The following is a 20,369-nucleotide window of genomic DNA, read 5'->3' as shown; positions in this document are numbered from 1 at the left end:
AGGTGACGTGTGTTATGGTGGATGCAAGTACACATATGTGAGCATGTATGAGATACAGAGGTCAGAGAACAACCTCAATGTCATTCCCTGCTGCTATCTTGTCTGTCGGTCTGTGGTCTGTCTGTCTGGATTCAGGGTGTCTCCTAAGTAGGCTAGGCTGATCTGTCTGGGAGCCCCACGGATCTGCCTCTCTCTGTCAATCCAGCACTGGGATTATGAACATTTTGCTGCTCTACCTGGTGTGTGTGTGTGTGTGTGTGTGTGTGTGTGTGTGTGTGTGTGTGTGTGTATAAGCATTTCCTTTAACTTCTTTATGTGTGTAAGTATTTGTCTGCATACATGTCTGGGTACCATAAATGTGCCTTGTGCCTGTGGAGGCAAGAAAAGAGTCAGATCTTCAGGAACCGGAGTTACAGACTGTTGTGAGCCTCCATGTGGTTGCTGGGAATTGAACCCAGGTCCTCTGGAAGGGCAGCAAGTACTCTTAACCACTGAGCCATCTTTTCATCCCCATGCCAGGCTTTTGACATGGGTTGGAGGAGTCCTCGTGCCTGTGTGGCAGCCATTTTACTGACTGAGCCAGTGCTCCATTTTCCAAAGATTATTTTCCCTTGTGAGAGTTCCTTAGATATTTATATCTTTATGCATTATGTAAACTTCATAGTTTCTGGTTATTTTGTAAGCAAGGGAAGTTTTTATTGAAGCATAGCTGTAGAAAATTGTACAAATCTACACAAACATCTATACATTTCAAAGTGGGCCTGCAATCACTGCCCAGACCAGATAACAATGATTTTTGGATCCCTTATATTCTAACTGCTCAATCTAACATCATCAATTTGTCTGTTTGTTTGTTTTGCTTTGCTTTGCTTTGCTTTGCTTTGCTTTTGGAATTAGAGTTCCTTTACTGTGGAGCCCTGGCTGCCCTGGAACTCACTCTGTAGACCAGGCTGGCCTCAAACTCAGAGATCCGCCTGCCTCTGCCTCCCAGCTATCATCCTGTCTTTAATTAAGTCTGTTGACAGTGACTTTGGGCAAATTTGTTTTAATTATTTATTTTAATAATAAAAATAATTATTATTGGAGCCAGGAGTGGTGTCTCATGCTTTTATTACCAGTACTTGGAGGCAGAGGCAGGCAAGTCTATGAGTTTGAGACCAGCCTGGTCTACAGAGTGGGTTTTAGGACATCTAGGGCTACACAGAGAAACCCTGTTTCAGCCCAAAATAATATTAATTTTATTAATTATTTATTAATTATATATTGGTAACAACTATTATTATTATTACTTGGGATGGGGTCTTGCTATGTTTCTCAAGCTGGTCTCAAACTCTTGTGCTCAAGTGATCTGCTTCAGCTGAAACTGTGTGTACCACAGTTCCTGGCCAGGAGTCTTTCAAATTTGCCAGTTTTCACTCTGTGACCTTTGGATTTTATGCTGTGCTTTGAATGGCTTTCTTTTATTGAAAAACAAAACCATGGGCTGGAGGCATGGCTCTGTGGTTAGGATCCGTCGCTGCTTCTCCAGAGGACCCACGTTTGGTTTGCAGCATTCACACCTGGAGACTCACAATCATAGTCTGTAGCTTTAGCTCTGGGAGAATCCAGTGTCCTCTTCTGGCACCTGCACATGTATGTGCATACATGTGTACACACACAGAGGGAGACACATGCATACATACAAATAAAATAAAGACAAAACTAAAACCCACACACATCTGTTTGTTTGTTTTATAGGAGGGCTTCAGGGTCTGGATGTGGGTTCATGAGCAACAAGGAATATTTTAGACATCGTTTTCCTCACCAAACTCAGCTTCTGAGAGCAAGGCACATGGCTCGCTGCATCTCTGCATCCTGAGCCAAGCCCCACCCCACTTGCTGAGAGAGACAGGTGGGCTCTGAGCTGGACCCCGCAGGCACTACAGCTCCCTGAAATGGTTCCTTAGTTTCCCTAAGAAGTTACTGAGGTGGCAACGAAGACGGAGAACACTTGAGATGGGGCAGCATGTCCATGTTAGGGAAAGCAGAAGAGTAGGTTGGCACTGGGTGTATACAGCTGACTCAGATGGGGACGTGACTAGAGAGCCAACCTGCTCAGAAATGCTGGATTGGGCCTGACAGGGGACATTTCATTGGAGCCACCTGTAGGGAAGACCTGTCCCCCAAGACCCTCCAAGTCTAGGGACTGGGAGGATGCAGGCTAGGTGGAGAGGGCTACATGGCATTGAGGTCTCTAGCTTCGGCTAGCCTGGAACTCTTAAGTAGACTAGGTTGGCCTGCCTGCATCCCTAGTGCTGGGATTCAAGGCCTAAGCCATCACATCTGTTTGAGCGCCAAGTCCTGAGAGCAGATAGAGTCCTGGGGGAATTGGATGAGGGACTAGAGAGACTTCAGCAGGATTCTTTAGAGGTGCAGTCAGATTCCAGGCACTAAGGAATGGGGGGGGGGGGTGCTGCTGGGGAGTAGAAGCTGGTGCAAGATGAAGGTGATCCCTGTGTGGCTTGGGGTATAGCCCTTTAGGGCTCTTCATTCCTGACCTCTGAGGGGCATGGGCCCTGGGTTAGTTGTGGTAGGGTCCTCTAAGTTGGGCAGTTGGCTATTGACAGGGACACTTATTGTTTCCCGGAGGCAAAGGAATCCTTTACCCAGGAAGGAGAAGGAGGCCATTTTGCTGCCCTTTTTTGAAAGGCATGCCCGCAGCTGACTGCGTTTACCACCCTGTTCCTGTTATAGCATCTTGGAAGTCTAGCACTCCGTTTCCTTCTGTCTGTCCCTTTAATCCAGGCTGGCAAGAGTCATTTCTGGCAGAGCATTTTCATAAATCTGTGCCTGCCTTCTGTGTCACAGAGATCCCGCCACAGGGCTTTTCTGGGTAATCTCTTTCCTCCTGACTCTGCAGAGGCAGTTGAATGGACTCATGAGTCAGTCAGGCAAAAGGCTATCTAGTCACACATGTGCCTTTCTTTCCAGAGCATTCTGTCCAGACAGTGGCGCTCCCCATGTCAGCATCTCTGCAAACTGAATAGCCTGTGAATTTCCCAAATCACCAATGCTGGCTTCCTTTTGCTTAACAGTTGCTTCCTCGATCTCCTTTTCTTCCTGACCTTTAAGATGAGCCACAAGAAGAGACTGAGCCATAGCCGCTTGGAAATCCTTTCAGCTAACCGTCCGCGTTTGCCACACCCGCAGTGGGGCGCAACCCAGTCAACCTGGCCGCTCCAAGGATCACCTTGATTGTAGTACGCAAGAGAATGTCTTTCTCAATTATTTCTCCTCCTAATCCTCCTTTTTTTGGGGGTGGGGGGTTGGGAGGGCAATGGCATGGTTTCTCTGTGTAGTCCTGGCTTCTGGAACTGGCTCTGTAGACCAGGCTAGCCTCAAAGTCAAAAGAACTATCTGCCTCTTCCTCCTTCTTTTTTTTTTTTTTTTTTTTTTGGAGCTGGGGACCGAACCCAGGGCTTTGCGCTTCCTAGGTAAGCGCTCTACCACTGAGCTAAATCCCCAGCCCCCTCTTCCTCCTTCTTTACAGGATCTTACTATATACCCCTGGAACCCACTATATAGATCAACATGGCCTCGGATTTATAAAGATCCATATCTGCTTTTTCCTTTCGAATGCTGGAATTAAAGGCCTCACCCCACTAACCTCCCTCTGCCCCTCCCTTCTCCCCTTCCATCCCTCCCTTCCTCCCTCCTTGCCTCCCTTCCCTCCCTCCCTTCTCTTAGTGTACCGTTGCTTTGAATAGACATCACAACCACAGCAACTTCTAAAGGAAGGCATATAATTAGGGACTTGCCTATAGCTTCAGATGGTTGGAGTCCATCACCATCTCGGCAGGGAGCATGGTGACGGGCAGGGATGTTAACTGGAGCAATTCCTAAGAGCTTACATCCTCCCAGCTCCGGAAAGAAAAAAAAGAGCTTACATCCTGATCTGCAGGCAGAGAGAAAGAGACCGGGTCTGTTGAGGTCTTTAGATACCTCAAAGCCCAGACCCATTGACGTACCACCCCCACACCCTCTATTCCTTCCCAAACTGTTCCACTAACTGGAGACCAAGCATTCAAACGTGTGAGCCTATAGGAGCATTCCAAACCTCCACACTTTCTTTTCTTTTCCTCCTTTCTTTCTATCTTTTATTTTTGCAGGGGATGGGGAAGGTCTCCTGTATCCCAGAGTTATTAGCCTCAAACGCACCGTGTAGCTAGACCTGACTTTGAGGTTCTGATTCTCCTACCTCCCACTCTCCAGTGCTGGACTATAGACGTGCCACCGCTGCCACTCTGCCTGGCTTATGAGATGCCTCACGCCCTCAGAGGCTGGAGGAGATGTCAGCTCCTCCTGAACTGGGGTTAGCGATGGTTGGAGCCACCATGTGGGTTCTGGGAACATGGGTTCTCTGGAAGATGGGTGAATGTGATTAACCACTGGGCCATCTCTGCAGCTCAGCCAACTAGATGAGGTGTGTCGCTGTCTTTTGCTACTTTGTGGGTTCTTCTTTGACTTTTCTCCCCCCCCTTTTTTTTTACCCTTTCAACCCCCCTAACATTAGATAGGAAAGAAAAACAGATGAGAGGAAAGGGAAGAGATCCCTGGATAAAGTCAGGGGTCAGCAAGGGAGAGACATTATCTCAGACTACTTCCTGCTGATTAGGTAGCCATCAGGATATCTAATTTCTTGTTTATTCTTCTTTGAGCACAACTACTTCACAAACCATGACCAACAGCAACCAACAACCCATCAATAGCCCTCACCTCTCAGGGCCTTAGCATTTATACACCCTCTAAAAAGTCCCAGAATCCCGGGCTGGAGAGATGGCTCAGTGGTTAAGAGTACTGATTGCTCTTCCAAAGGTCCTGAGTTCAAATCCCAGCAACCACATGGTGGCTCACAACCATCTGTCATGGGATCTGATGCCCTCTTCTGGTGTGTCTCAAGGCAGTAACAGTGTACTTATATATATAAAATAAATAATAAATCTTAAAAAAAAAAAAGTCCCAGAATCCTGAATGTCGCACAGTCACAGAAACTACCTGCAGCTGGCAAAATCACGCCTCTGCTAGAGCACAAGGCAAATCACAGTCAGCTGTGTGGACAATCTGAGACACCTGGGATTAAAATGAAACTATATTCTTGTAATATTTGTGATTCCAAAATTGTCACTACAAAGGTGTCCAGTGAACTTTAGTTTGTGTGTGTACATGTTTTTTTGTTTATTTGTTTGTTTGAGACTGAGTTTCTCTAACTGTTCTGGATCAAACTCTGTAGATCAAGGTAGCCTTGAATTCTGACTCCTGACTCTTCTTATTTTTCTTTTTTCTTTTTCAAGGACCCCCCCCTTTTTTTTCAGATTTTTTTATGTGTATGGGTATTTTGCTTGCACATGTGTTGTGTACCACATGTGTTCCCGGTATCTGTGGAAGAGGAGTTAGATTCCCTGGAATTGAAGATCCCAAGTTCAGTTCCAGAGCAACAAGTGCTCTTAACTGCTGAGCCGTTTGTCCAGCACTGACTTTTGTAACTTTTTGTTTTTTGAGACGGTTTCTCTACATAACTCCAGCTATCTTTGAACTCACTATGTTAGATCAGGCTAGCTTTGAACTGCCTTTGTCTGCCTCCCAAATGCTGGGATTAAGACCTGTACCACTACACCTAACTGGTGTATACTTGGCCAACATTTGTAACTTTTCCCCCCTGAGACAGGGTTTCTCTGTATGGCCCTGGCTGTCCTAGAACTCTCTCTGTATATCAGACTGGCCTCGAACTCAGAGGTTTGCTTGCCTTTGCTTTCAAAGTGCTGGGATTAAAGTCGTATGTCAGCATTGCCTGGTGAGACTGGATGAGAAGAGGCCTATTTAGTGGGGGGTGTCAGAGACCCAACATCTAACATCAGAGGGCTTCATCTGGTTGGCCTCTAGTAAAGAAGGAGGGGCTTTGGGCTGCAGTAGAGCCTGGTAAATGGCAGCACGTTGGGGAGCTAAAAGCTGTGAAAGTGAGATCCTGGGAAGATCCAGGTGCATAGAGAACAATCTGCTCTGAGAGCACACTAATCCTGTCCCTTGAGGGAGAGCGCCCCTGTGAGACAACATTAATCCTTCTTAAACAGCTAATTACTCCTCTTAGGGCCTGCTGCCTCAATCCCTTTACCTTGAGGAGTTAAGCCTCAACATGAGTTTTGGAGGGGACAAAGCGCATTCAGACCGTGGCAGTGGACACAGTGGATGAAATCATTTCCCTCTCCTAGAATAGTGAGGTTATTAGTAGTTGGTTTTTTGCTGTTGTTTGTTTGTTTGTTTTTAAATAAACTGCTATAGATGAGATAGCTCAAGTGGTAAAGGCCCAAGCCTGACGACGAATTCATCCTTAGGACCCACATGGTAGGAGAGAGGACCGGTCTTCTGACTGTACCACCAGACGCATACAAATAAATACATACATAAAAGGGACTGATGCACTAGGAACTTTGTGTGGGGTCATGCTCATGTCTGTGACTGTTGTTCCCACTTCAGATCTTCAAAAGTTAGGTTCTTTACACCAAATTGCAGTCATCATGTTGGTTAAGTCCCAAGGTCCGGACCTCTAAGACAGACACGTGGAAGTGTATATTATACAGATATAATATGTATACAAGGAAGAAACGAGAACCACCCTCCTCTCAGTGGGAGGGACCACCACGGTACAGGGTTGGTGGAAAGGCCAGGGTCAAAGCAAGTATGTGGTATTTTATGTTAAAAGACAGAAAATCGGGGTTGGGGATTTAGCTCAGTGGTAGAGTGCTTGCCTAGCAAGCGCAAAGCCCTGGGTTCGGTCCCCAGCTCCGAAAAAAAGAAAAAAAGAAAGAAAGAAAAAAAAAAAAGACAGAAAATCAAGATCCAATTAGGATTTGCTTGCTCTTTTTTCCATAAGGAAACTGGAGGAACGAACAGGAAGGGATTGTATTTCACACTGCGTTTGGGATCGGAAGAAGACTGTTAACTCTCTGCTTTTGATATTTGATTTAAACGATGACCCCCCACTTCCTTTTCTCCAGAGACTGTGACTTTATCCTAGCCTGGCCTCAAGCTCTCCTTGGAGCTGGAGATGACCTTGAACTTCTGATCTTCCTGATTTTTCTACTCAAACCTGTTTCTTGTTTTGCGTTTTAAACACCCTCCTCCCCTTGAACCCCAGTGCTGGGTATGGAATCGAGTGTGTGCTGGGCTGATGCTCCACCTCTGCTCTGCGCCCCAGCCTCTCGCTATGCAGACGAGCTTTGATTGATTTCTTTGGCAGCACATACAGTTGGAATAACACAGAGAGTATCAGCATGACCACTATGCAAAGAGCGTGTAAAGTTATGAAGTGTTCCAGATTAACAAACAAACAAACAAACAAACAAAATTTAGAATAAATTTTAAGATGATTACAACTGTTTCTTCCTCCGAGTGCCTGAGAGAGTGGACTCCTGCCTGGCTAATATCTAGTGTTACAGTCTCAAACAAATAGTACATCTTTACCATAACATACCTGGGTAGGAGAGGTAAATGTAAACAGAGTGCTCCCCCTGCACCAGCAGTCGTTGGGCCGGAACACAGTTAGTGTTTGCACCCAGGTCACCTTGCTGAACAAAGTTTCTGGGAAGTTGGACAGCTGCGTTCTGAATGGGGCTCATTGCCTCAGACTTGGCTGGGTGTGGTGCATGCCTTTAATATCAGCACCCTAGAGGCAGAGGCAGGTGGATCTCTGTGCGTGCCTGGCCAGTCAAAGATACACACAGTGAGACACACATATATTTTGGGTCTTTTTTTCCCTTTTTCTTTTTCTTTTCTTTTCTTTTCTTTTTTTTTTTTTTTTTTTTTTTTTTTTTTTTTTTTTTTTTTTTTTTTTTGAGACAGAATCTCACATAACTCAGGCTGCTTCAAACATATTTATTCTTGCTGAGGATGACCTTAAATTCTGATCCTCCGGCTTGCTGGGATTATATGGGCATGAGTCACTGCACTGGACTCTTGGGTTTTGAAAATGTACTTGAATAAGCAGGCCAGTGAACTTGGACTTGGTTTTCTGTTGTTGTCCCCCTGTCCCCCTTCCAGAGACAGCGTTTGACAGGGTTTCTTTGTGTAGCTCTGGTTATCCTTGAACTCATGCTATAGACCAGGTTAGACTTGAACTCACAGAGATCTGCCCACCTCTCCCTCCTGAATTCCAGGAATAAAGACGTGCACCCCCACTTCCCAGCTGACCTTTGACTTGTTTTGGCCAGTGATAGGCTGAGTTGTTTTGGGTGCTGAGAGGAGCTCTACTGGGTCCTGATGCTGGGAAGTCTGCCACACTTGTCTCTCCATTTGTTCTCTCACAACTTTTTCCCATAACCTCCCACAGCCATTGCCAGGGGGAACATCTGAGACTGTCGTTGTGATTTCAGAGGGTCATTAGCCTCATATTAGCGACATACATCTTTCCTGGTTTACTGCTCCCATCCTTGTGCCTTTTTAAAAGTCTCAGGCTATAGCCACACTGGCCTTAAATGCAGGATCCTCTTGCTTCAGCCTTTGGGTGCAAGGATTCCAGATTTGGGTTACCATGCCCAGTGTACTGGACCATGTGTGGTGGTGATGGTGGTGGTGGTGGTGGTGTGTGTGTAGGCCAGATGTGGTGTAATTGTATATGAGTGTGTGTGTGTGTGTGTGTGTGTGTGTGTGTGTGTGTGTGTGCAGTGTCTTTCTGAGGTCTCTTACTTATCAGGAGCTTGACATTTAGATTAGTCTGGCTGGCCAGACTGATGAACCTTGGACATCTTCCCATCTCCACCCATCCAGTACTGGGATTATAAATGCGCCACCATTCCTGTTTTACACAGGCTAGGGATGGATCTGAACTCAGGTCCTCATGCTTGTGCTACAGGCATTTTATCCCCAGACCCTGTCTCTTACCTCTTCTCTAATTGAGTGAGTGGTTAGAGGAGTAGGTCAGAGATTGAACTCTTCTGAACTGGCATGTGTGAAACCCTGGATTCTATCAGCAGCACAGCAAATACAATGAACGCAAACCAGCAACAAGTGAGCTCAAAGTGCTACAGAGATCAGCTGCAGGTCATCTATCTGTTTGCTTGTTAATTAATTAATTAATTTATTTATTCCGGAGCTGGGGACCAAACCCAGGGCCTTGCGCTTCCTAGGCAAGCGCTCTACCACTGAGCTAAATCCCCAACCCCTGTTAATTTATTTTTTAATTTATTTTATTTTAGCCAGATGTGGTGGCACACACCTTTAATCCCAGCACTTGGGAGGCAGAGGTGGGTGGATCTCTGAGTTTGAGGCCAGTCTGGTCTAGAGACAGCCAAGGCTACACAGAGAGACCCTGTCTTGAAGGTGTTTTGCCTACATGTTTGTCAGTACCAGGTGCTCAAAGAAGCCAGAAGAAGATATTGGATCTTCTCGAAATGGAGTTTGCAGATGGTTAGGAGCAGCCATGCGGTACTGGGAATCGAACTTGGGTTCTCTGGAAGAACAACCAGTGCTCTTAATTGATGAGCTATCCCTCTAGCCCCATTCTTATATTAAAAAATATTTTATTTTATGTGAATTTATGTGCAACATGTGTATACAGTACACATGGATGCCAGAAAAGGCACTGGATCCCTTGGATCCTGAGTTACAGATGGCTGTGAGCTGCCCGCCCTGTGGGTGCTGGTACCCAAATCCAGGTCCTCTGCGAGAGCAGTAAGTGCTCTTAGCCACTGAGCCAAATCCTCACCCAGAATCTTTCCCCTTAATTCAGTGGTGAAGTAGGCAGTAGCAGTGGAGTTCTTCAGAAATATATCTTTTTTGGACTTTACTTCCTTCAGCCCACCAGTGACAACTGCTCAAGGAGGTGACAAGGAGTCAGGCACCAGGAAGCACCCGGGGAGGCCTTTCTGCAGAAGCCTGGGTTATACTGAGTCTGGTCTCCAAGAATGGAAGCCATCTACTGACATGATGTACGGCCATCGCAGGTTACACTGCACAGGATCAACTGGGCCACTTCCCACTCACATAATCCACAGCCCCAACAGGAAGGCACAGGGATGGACAGACAGATTTAAAGATGGGCTCTTTGAGGGGAGCACCAGTCTAGGTTGAAACCAGCTCGGTTGAAAAATAAGGGGGAGGCATAGACTGAAGGGCTGAAGCGTCTGACTCACAGGATGGGTGGAGGCATGACTAGAGCTGGCTTGGGCACATGGCTGAGATTGCTAGGGTCACAGGGCATGAGGAAGGGTTGCTCTGTGTGCTGAGGAGAGGATCTGGCCTGACCTGGGTCCTGGAGCCTCAGGGTGTGTTCACTTCTTTCTTGTTATTAGTAGAAAGCATCAAGAGGACTGGGCTTTGTCCAGAATTTGTGTCCCTAGGTCAGATGACATGATGGGACTCTTAGTCACCATGGGTGCGTGTCAGGTCAGACTGCCTAGCCTCCAAGGGTGGCCTGAACAAACTGGACCTTGTGGGTCCTGCTGTGCCCCACGCTGGTGAGCTGAGCTGCAGTGAGTGCCTACTGCTTTACCGCACAAGTGCTTTACCGCACAAGTGCTTTCTCAGTTTGTAATCCATAGCTGGGTTCCAGGGACCCTGTGCCATGAGATCTGGGCAGTAAGGCAGACAAAAGCTGAGCTCTGCAGTGAGGGACCAGGCTCCTCATCAAACAAAGATGGAAAGACACAGCATCCTGCCTTGGTGCCATACACCACTTCCTCCAAGACAGGTCTCTTACCCATAGGCCCTTCTCCATTTCCAACCGTAAGATCTTGGGTGCAGAGAGATGGCTTGGCAGTTAAGAGCACTCATTCTTGCAGAAGACTCAGGTTCAAAACAAGCTAGATAGCTTCTGAAAAAGAACCTCTAAATCTGACTTCTAGCTACACACACACAGACAGACACAGACACACACAGACACACACACACACAGACACACACACACAGACACACACACACACACACACACACACACACACACACACTTGTTTTCTTGTAAGCTGAATCTCAGCTTGTCCAGATACAACTTAGTAAAAAGTAGCATTTTAAGAGGGAGTATTTAGGGTCTGGAGAGGTGGCTCAGTGGTTAAGAGCACTGACTGCTCTTCCAGAGGTCCTGAGTTCAAATCCCAGCAACCACATGGTGGCTCACAGCCATCTGTAATGGGATCTGATGCCCTCTTCTGGTTTGTCTGAAGACAGCTACATTGTACTTATATATAATAAATAAATAAATCTTTTAAAAAAAGAGGGAGTATTTAGAAAATTGTGTTTTAATTCTTTACTGTTTTCCCCAAGTTTGGAAACTAGTGTTTCATGAAACCTACCCATGCCCTAGGCTGGCTAAGTCCCACAGACTCAGGAGTGAGGGCTGAGGGACTCACAGGCCAAATGGGACTGATACCTGGACTGATAGGCTGGCTTCGGCCATTGCCAGCGTTGCTCATGGCCTCTCTGGCTGTGGCCACTCTAAACTAGCAGGTCTGCCTTCAGAATGATGGGCACCCTCTGCCAGCTTGACATTATATAAACTTGAGAAGCCAGCAGAGGGCCTTGGGTGAGGGTAAAGTAAGGGTGTGGACACGAGTATGACAGGAGAGCCGGAGCGGCCAGAGGCGTCCTGTGGAGGCAGAGTCTACCCTCACTGTTACCCAGCACAGAGGACCCAAGGTGCCTGTGGCTTACAGTGGTCCACATGTTCGCTGTCTCCTCCTGCCCGTGTGGACATCCTGTCTGGGAAGCAGGTAGTTGCTAACAGTGTGCTGGCGACCTCTGTGCTGGCTGGACCAGAGCAGCCGTTGTCTGCTTCTTGGTGATGGTAGTGGTGCAGGGGTGGACGACTGGGCTCTGCTAGGAGCTGCATGTCATGCTGGGTGGCATCAGAGGCGATGACAAGAACACATATCGAAGAACAGAGTCAGGAAGCCTTGTGAGGATGGCATGAAGGATGGTGACCCCAGAGTTGTGTCCTGAGCCACAGGGTCAGTGTGTGCTGGGATGCTACAGAGCTGGACAGACAGACTATGCCAAGTACAGCCTGGCTGGAGAGGCAAAGGCTGGGATACCTAGGATGGTGGGGTGACCACCTGAAAAGACATTGGATGGGACAGGGCCGAGGGAAGGGGCACACTGCTGGTTGGGGCACAGTAGGAGGTTGTAGGTCTAGACTCTGTCACCTGCAGGGAGCTGATAGGTGGCTGAGGCCTCAGTGTGCTGGACAGGCTCGGTGTAGGTACGACCTGCAGGCCATGCATATGGCTGTCAGGTAGCATACCTGGACTGTGGTGCTGGCTGTGCATACTTACTTGGTGTTATCTGGTGTTTGGGCAGTCTGGCTGGACTTTATTGGCTAGGAAGCTCTTGTTGACTGCGTAGAAGGGGAGGGGCAGCATGGTGCATGGCCTGGAGCATGCGCTTTGGACACCGTGTCCTGGCCATTGATCAGCAGAAGCTCCGCCTCTGGCTAGCAAGTCCTGCCCCACACCTCCCAGCTCCTCCTTCAGGCTGCAGTGGTGGCCTTGGGCAGTGCGGTGCTGTGCAGTCCTGGGCACGGACTGCAGCACACCGTTCTCAGCCCCTAAGTGAAGACATGGACCCCTCGAGAGCCATCCAGCATGAAATCAGCTCCCTCAAAGGTACGTCTGGAGGAGCCTGGCTCTCGGACGCCCATTGACCTCTGGCTGGGTGCAGCAACTCACGGTTGACTGTCAGGGTCTGCTGTCTCCCTGGTAACATTGAAAAGTGCGGGGCTGCAGGTGGAGGACCCCAGGCTCATGCCCTTCCAGGTTTCCTCCAAGGGCTGGGTGAGGGGAGCTACAGTAGCCGCTCTGCAGCCCTGCAGCGTGCACTGCAGCAGCCGCAGTAGTAGGAGGGCGGGCTTTTGGCCCTGGAGCAGTCAGCACTCCTCCGCCTGGGCCAGATGCCTCACAGATTGGTGTATGAGGGGGTAGTATAGGCCTGTGGGGACCTTCATGCCCAAGGCACTAGGCGCCAGACGGGCTGGCCCTGGGAAAGGCCACACTGTGGCTCTTTGTCCAGGGTTGGGGGGCTAGGGACTGCCCAAGGGCGCTGTCTGGTTGCTCTGGAAACCTGAAGGGGCCTCCCAGGGAGTGCTGCTGGGGCTCTCTCAGTGCTGAATCAGCAACTTCTCAGTGTTTCTGCAAGGTAGGAGAGGACACACAGAGTTCTCCTGAGCCCAGGGACCCTGAAGACAAGCAAACCCAGACAGGGTTGTGTGTGTGCCTGAGCACGTGGGGGCAGATGTGGGAGGACATGTTGTTCTAGGCTCCTCCTCCCTGCGGTCTCAGGCTTGCAGGTGCTCTGGCTGGTGGGAGGGAGGAGAGATTCCCTACACACTGGTTCTGCTGCTGGGAGCTACTGCCCTCTCCTGCCTAAAGGTGGGATAGGGACGATGGCTGGGTTGACTTAGTTACTGTAAGGGCACCCATATGGGACTGGGCAGAAGCGTCTTCAGGTCCAAGGGCTCAGGGGACTTTGGAAGTGGCTGGGATCATTTGGGGTTGGTGATGAGTTATGGCTTCGTGGGTGGGGAATTAGAGATTTGATGGGATTAGGTTAGGAAATCGTGTCAGGAAGATAGGATCTCTGCGTGGGGTGAGTACAGGTTACTGTGGAGAGGAATCTGAGGGACAGGCCAAGAGAGTCGGAACTTGTTTGCTCTAAAAACTGGGCTGGTATTGGTCCCATAACTAAAACACTGGTATGGAGAGTCCTTAGGTGCTGCAGGGAAGTGGGTGTGGTGACTGTACACTCTTGGCCCTACAGACCCAACTTAGTGCCACCCTGCACTTCCAGGGCTGGGCTCCCAGGGCCTGGCCCCCTTCCTGCTTCAGTCTGGCTAGGGGCGTGGTACAGGGAGAGCCCTGCCGCAGTGAGCTGGCTGAGCTGGCCTCAGGGAAGGCTTTGGGAACTGTTGGCTGAGCCTTCAGAGTTTCCACCCGCCACCGGTCTGTGTCTGTATGTTTGGAGTCTGCTGGGGCGCCATGGTGACAGCCCATAAACCCGCCCCACGCACTGCTTTGTTGGCTGCCCGCCTGTCGCTGGCCAGCGCCTCCCACCGCAGGATCCCCCGCCTCCGCCCTATTTATAATCAGTTCCTGGGTTTGCAGTGCTTGGTGGGAATGGGTGTGTCCACTTAGGGAGCGCCTTAATGGTATGGGGGTTTCGAGCAGCACAACAGGGAGAGTTGGGGGGTTAGGTGGTGACAGCCAACACAGGTTACATCCTTGTGTGGGACCCTCAGTTGTGAGGACTGGGCAGAACTGGCAGCAGTGCTAGGCAGCCCTTCGGGCATGTGGTCATTCCTCTTCCTTTCACTTCAGTCCCTGACGGTGTCCTCGTGTCCTCGCCACAGCACCTGCCCCTCAGCTGCCCGGGGGTAGGGAATTTTTGGATGTCAGGGCCACCAAGCAGGGGGTGTCAGGGACTTGATGACTTTGATTCCCTATGGCAGCTGGGAGTCCCTGGTCTGCAGCAGCTGCGCTGAAGGTGTGGGAGGATAGAGGCCTCACCCAGAACCCTCGGGCCTGAGCTCCCTTCCGAGGTCTCTGGACTGGAAAGTGGCTTTGTTTCTGGACCCGCCCTAATCCCGCCTGGAAGTGCTAAGTTCCGTGGTCATCTGGTGAGAGAGGGGCACTGCAAGGTCTCTTTCCTTTTCTGATGCACAGTGGCGGTGGTGTCTGCAGCCAACTGTCTGTGTGCCCTGGCTGCTCCCCCTGTTCTTCTCCTTCAGGTCTCTGCCCACCCCCCACCCCCCAGATTCCTCTCCGTACCCTAACCTTCCTCCCTTGGATTCTTTTAGTTTCCCAGTTCGGGCAACCCCTCCTTTTAGATAGCTGTGGTCAGATGACACCCACCTCACTCTGAGATCACAGCGGGAGGTGGGGTGCTGTCCTTTTGATGAGGACCCTCTCTCTGCTCCCTGTTTTCTGCCCATCTTATCTGGGGGGGCGGTGATTCTTGATCCACATTATACTTCACCCTGCCCTCACAGTCTTGGGAACCTCGAACAAGTGTAGAAACAGATGTAATTTCTGACATTGGAGCTATGTGGCTTGGGTGGGGAGGGGCAGTTTATTGGTGCCCCCCACTCTTCAAGGGGCCCTGCCAGTAGTGGGTGGGAGGGGCCGGGCCTGCTGCTGAGTCAGAGGGGGCCGGCCCAGGCGTCCTGGAGGGCGGGCAGGCGGGAGGCTCAGACAGGCAGCCTTGCCGGCGCAGGAATTCACGGAGCAAGGCTCTGGAGCCACACTGCCCCCGAGCTTGCGCCCTTGTGCCCTTGTGCTTAGAACCCGAGCCTGCCTGCCTACTTGCCAGTGGCCCCTGCCGCATCCTGTGCCAAAGGAGCCTCATCAGCCTCCTGGCTGTGCCCCACCTGCTGTCCTCACCCGGTGCTGACCGGCAGGCTTCCAGCAGCCATGGTGGCTGGCATGCTCATGCCACTGGACCAGCTTCGGGCCATCTATGAGGTGCTCTTTCGTGAGGGGGTGATGGTTGCCAAGAAGGACCGGCGACCCCGAAGCCTGCATCCCCATGTGCCCGGCGTCACCAATCTACAGGTCATGCGTGCCATGACCTCGCTGAAAGCTCGGGGCCTGGTGCGGGAGACCTTTGCCTGGTGCCACTTCTACTGGTACCTGACCAACGAGGGCATCGACCACCTACGCCAGTACCTACACCTGCCACCGGAGATCGTACCTGCCTCTCTGCAGCGTGTGCGCCGCCCTGTTGCCATGGTGATGCCTGCACGTCGTCGCTCCCCCCATGTGCAGACCATGCAAGGTCCCTTAGGCTGTCCACCAAAGAGGGGCCCTCTGCCAGCTGAGGACCCTGCCCGGGAGGAGCGGCAGGTCTATCGCAGGAAGGAGCGTGAGGAAGGGGCACCTGAAACCCCTGTGGTGTCTGCCACCATCGTGGGGACCCTGGCCAGGCCAGGCCCAGAGCCCACCCCAGCCACAGGTCAGCTGCATTTTGGCTCTAGGCCATGAGGGATGGGAAGTGACTGTAGGTGTTTTTGGTGCTGGGACTTAGGTCTGGTGGGCTCTGGTGGGCAGCACATTGTGTACGGGTTCTGTTCATATCAGCAGGTGGCGCCTTTTCTGCTTGAGGGTGCTGGGTGTTGTAGCCATGGACCCACGTGGCTTGTGCTCCTCCAGGCAAATCCTGGTGAGGGCGGGGCCTCTAGGCCTAAGACTGGCAGGACCAGCTGTTGGCATAGTCCTGTTTGTACCCCTCTCAGGCACTGTCCTTGCCCTTCTCCCCTCCCCCATCTCAGTGGCCTTTGGAGGCCCCTCTTTTCAGAAGTGGGCGTGTATAGAAGATCTGCTGGCATGGGACTGGCTCAGGCAAACTGCTTGTCCACTGGGACTTGAGTCTGTCTTCCCCTGTGGCCAAGTGGCTCAGAATCTGTATTACATGACCAGTACTGAGGACCCCCATGAATAACTGGGTGCTTGGTCTACTTGGAGTTGGCCATGATATATGGAGGTGGAGTGGCTCTAGGTGAGATGGGAAGAGCATTGCCTAGGGGGGCAGAGGCTAGGGCATGGGGATGTCGACAGAGCCATGGTCTAGGTAAGGGCCTTGGTTTTTCCCAGCTGGGAACAAGATCTTAGAGGATGGGATAACAACCCATTAGCCCAGGGGTTCCAGAAAGCACCCCTCTATCCTCAAGGCTATGTGCTCGCTGCCTGATGCTTGTGCAGGCTCTCCTGAGAACGTTGTCCTTAATGTCTGCTGAGGGCCTCCCAGGACCACCAGCATTCCCATGTATTACAGGCACCAGAATGGCCTGGTATGTGTCTGGCCTCCTCTGTGCCTTAGTATGTGGGGAGGGACTTACTATCTAGGAGTTGGCGAGGGAGTCTGGAGAGAGGGTAGATGGTACATTGGGCACAGCTGCCTGAGCAGAAGCCTCAGTCTTGGCCTTTCTGGGTTGGACTTCTACAGCTTGTTGGAGTGATGAATGTAGGTGGGAGGGCCAGGGAATTTGAATGGCCCCTGGCTCTCTCCATGGCCTTAGGCAAGCCGATGGCCTCTCCAGCTTCCCTGTAACCATGTCTGTGTCTCGGTCCTTTTGGGTGTGGTAAGCGGGAGGGGAGCCCTCCCCTGCTTTTCTTGCTTTACTTCCTTGTCCTTGTCTGGACTGGGCCAACAGTTGGCTGTGGGACTAGGAGGGGGTTCTGGGTGTGGCTGTAGTGGGCAAAGAGGGGGGCACCCTCCCTCCCCGTCTCTGATGGAGGTGACTCAGTCTTCCCAGCCACAACCGCTTGTGGCAATTCAGAGTTTCCAACAGGAAATAAGCTCCAGCTTCAGACTGAGTCAGGGCCCAAGGCGAATCCCCCGTCCGCCCCCCCCATCCCCCAAGGGCTGAGCCTCAGGCCTTAGATGCTGGGTGTGGCTGGTGGCAGGGGTATTATATGCAGCTCTACTACAGGCTGGGGCAGATCTGATGCCACTTAAAACCATTGGCTTCTTTGGGTTAAAAACGAACCAGCAAGCTAGGTGGTAGGGACTGCTCACACCTTTAATCCCAGAACTCATGAGGCAGAGGCAGGCAGATCTCTGAGATAGGGGCCAGCCTGATCTACAGAGAGAGTTCTAGGACAGCTAGGGCTACACGGAGAAACTGTCTCAAAACAAAACAACACCAACAACACCACCACCAAGCAGCTGAGCCACACAGATTGCCACTGTCTCTAGCACGGCCCCTCCGGTGGGCAATACATTTAGTCTGTGCTGCAGCGGTGCTGGCCACCAGCATGGTCCCAGATAGGTGGGCCACCTCCGTCCATAAAATCCTGGACAGATAGCCAGACATTTGGCAGAATGAATTGGGAATACCCCCCCACCCCCAAGCCCAGTCTCCAATCAGCACACTTATGTGGAGGGTGTCATATCTTGTGGTTTCAGATGTGGTGAGGAGAGTGTGGTAGGAGGTGGCTTTAGGAGCAATCAGAGCTCAGCCTGACAGTTGAGGAGTTATCATGAGGAGGGAGGCATCCAGAGATTTCCATGTGTTTGTGTATGTGAGTTTCATTCTAACTCCAAAAGATACTATTTTGCCTGGCTCAGAATTCAGAACCAATCCAGAAGTGTTTGGGGCAAAGATGTCTGAGCACCCTGAGGCATGTGCTCTCAGAGCTTGTCATGTAACAGTCCCCACATGGACATGAGTTCTGTCTTCATGCCAGCATGTGGCTGATGGACCCTGGCTTTCCCCATGGTCCTCCACTGTGTGGCATGCATAGGGGCTGCAGTGCTATCCGGCCTTCCTCTGCCCACTGCTCAGGTGGGCTATGGCTCTAGGTGCTCATTGGGGTGCTAGGATGCAGGGAGGAATCTGAAGAACTCTGGAAGGTTTTTACCCATGTCGTGGACTAATCAGGTTTGCATCTCCCGGGTTATATACTGCCGGATGGAAGGAAATGTGGACGGTTAGGAGACGTCATGTTTCCTCAGACTAGAGGCTGATAGTTGAGAGGGGACTTGGGTAAGGGAGGGGACCAGCTTTGGGGGCTGAGGGAATGTGGATACCAAGGAGAAGTAGACAGGGGCCAGCAAGATGGTTCCGGTAATAAAGGTACTTGCTGTTAAGTCTGAGGACCTGCATTTGATCCCTGGACCTACAAGGTGAAAGGAAGGAACTGACTCCCCTTAGGTATCCTCTGGCCTCTCTCTACCTTCATGCTGTGGCACCCCCCCCCAGTGAATGAATGAATGAATGAATGAATGAATGACACAACTAAAAAGGGAAAAAGTTAAGTGGAGGAATTCAGGGGCAAGGCGTGTGAGTCAGTAGTTGTGTGGTTGCCCAGAACGGTCAAGGTGTGGAGCTTGATTCCCTAGTACCCCCAAAATGGTATGTGTGCACATGAACACACGCACACATGCAGCTACATGGGATGTGCCTCCTTAGCGTGTGGATGTTTGACGTGTGGGTGAGTGGGGTGGCAGGGCTTGCCTGGCGAGGAGAGAGTATGGAGGGAAGTAGATGCTGTGGGGTGAATTGGGCTAAGCCTGGCAGAGTCAGTAGGGAACACCAACGGCCTGAAACCCCAGCACTTAGGGACTAAGGCAGGCCTTTCCTCTGTACCCCCAGATTGGTCTGCTTAGGCTACCCACTGATGCCAGTCACCAGACTTGGGTTCTGTGGGCCTGGCTGACTATGGGGACCCTTTAGTCAGTCATGAGGAGGAGCTACTACTGGGGTGTGGAGGCCAGGGCATTAGCAAGCCCTCCCTTTGCTTCCCACCCCTCCCCTCCTTCCTGCCTTCCCTTCCTTTCTGCTGGCTGTGGGAGCAAGCGCATCCTGGCCCTCAGCTATGGATATGTACAGCATGGAGGAGCTGATCCAGCTGGGCCAAGGTAGGGCACAGCAGCCGTGGAGGCTTCAGGTAGAGGTTAGAGAGTTAGGAGGGACCAAAGTCTCTAGCCGAGACTTAGGCAGAGCACAGGTCCTGGGGAGGGAAGAAGGCCTGGCTGCCATCTACTGTAGTTCTCATGACCTCAGGCACCTGGACGTAAGGATGGCATGGCCCCTCACAGCTAGCCCAGGGTATGTGGAATGTGGTGGGGGCTGCTCAGAGCCAGGGCACTTTGCTTTGGGGGACGACTCACTGAGGCTGTGGAGACACGGGCTCTGCTGAGAGAGAAGCTGTTCTGTTCTCTGTGCTGAACCTTGCCTGGCTGTCTCTGTCCCTGTCCACTGCCAGTTATCAGGTATCTCTTTGGCCTGTTCAAGGGGCTTCCAATGCCCCACCCCAGTTGGCACAGAACTGACCACCACAGGCTAGTTTATGAGGCAGTGGTGGGCCCAGCCTTCTCATGCACTCCTCTGGCCAGTGTGAACAGGGTGTCCCACATTAGCAGTCAGGGTCCAAGGCTGGTTTGCTATGCTGTGTTGTCTTATCGAGGCCATATATGTTGGGGACTCATTTGATCCTGTGATGCCTCAGGCCAGCTTCTCACTCTGACCAGGCCCCAGTTTCCTCATCTGGCTAATGTGCTCACAGCCAAGACTCTAGGATGTTCTTATGATTGTAATAGCATGGTGCTCGATGCAGGAAGCGTTACAGAACGTCACTCAGGACCATGGGCCTGGCCCAGTGCGATCAGGCTCCTGGGAGGAAAGAGATGGGATTGTGTCTTCCCCTCCACACAGATGCACACACACACACACACACACACACACACGCACACGCAGTGTGTTTCTCAGGAAGCACTGGGGTCCAGGTCAGTATTACATATGGCGGATGTTTTGTGGGCCTGCTTGCTGACTTGTGGACACTGTGCCTCCACAGACTAGGGATGCTGGGAGCCTGGGGGTTTCCCCATCCTGTAACTCCTGGGGTATCAGGAGA

General features: G+C 51.1%; 1 protein-coding gene across 23 annotated transcripts in view; it reads left to right on the top strand.

The window, feature by feature from the left end:
- Positions 1-20,369, top strand: part of Plec (plectin) — a 61,352-nt gene that overhangs the window by 10,943 nt on the left and 30,040 nt on the right. For 2 of the 23 annotated variants that reach the window (XM_017595085.3, XM_017595084.3), the window contains exon 1: positions 12,470-12,626. In XM_017595085.3, the coding sequence (XP_017450574.2) occupies positions 12,581-12,626 (46 nt within the window). In that variant the 5' untranslated portion in view covers positions 12,470-12,580. 23 annotated transcript variants of the gene reach the window in all.

Source organism: Rattus norvegicus, chromosome 7 (genome assembly GCF_036323735.1).
Source record: "Rattus norvegicus strain BN/NHsdMcwi chromosome 7, GRCr8, whole genome shotgun sequence".
Classification (NCBI taxonomy): domain Eukaryota; kingdom Metazoa; phylum Chordata; class Mammalia; order Rodentia; family Muridae; genus Rattus; species Rattus norvegicus.
This window is presented reverse-complemented; position numbering and strand designations above follow the sequence as displayed.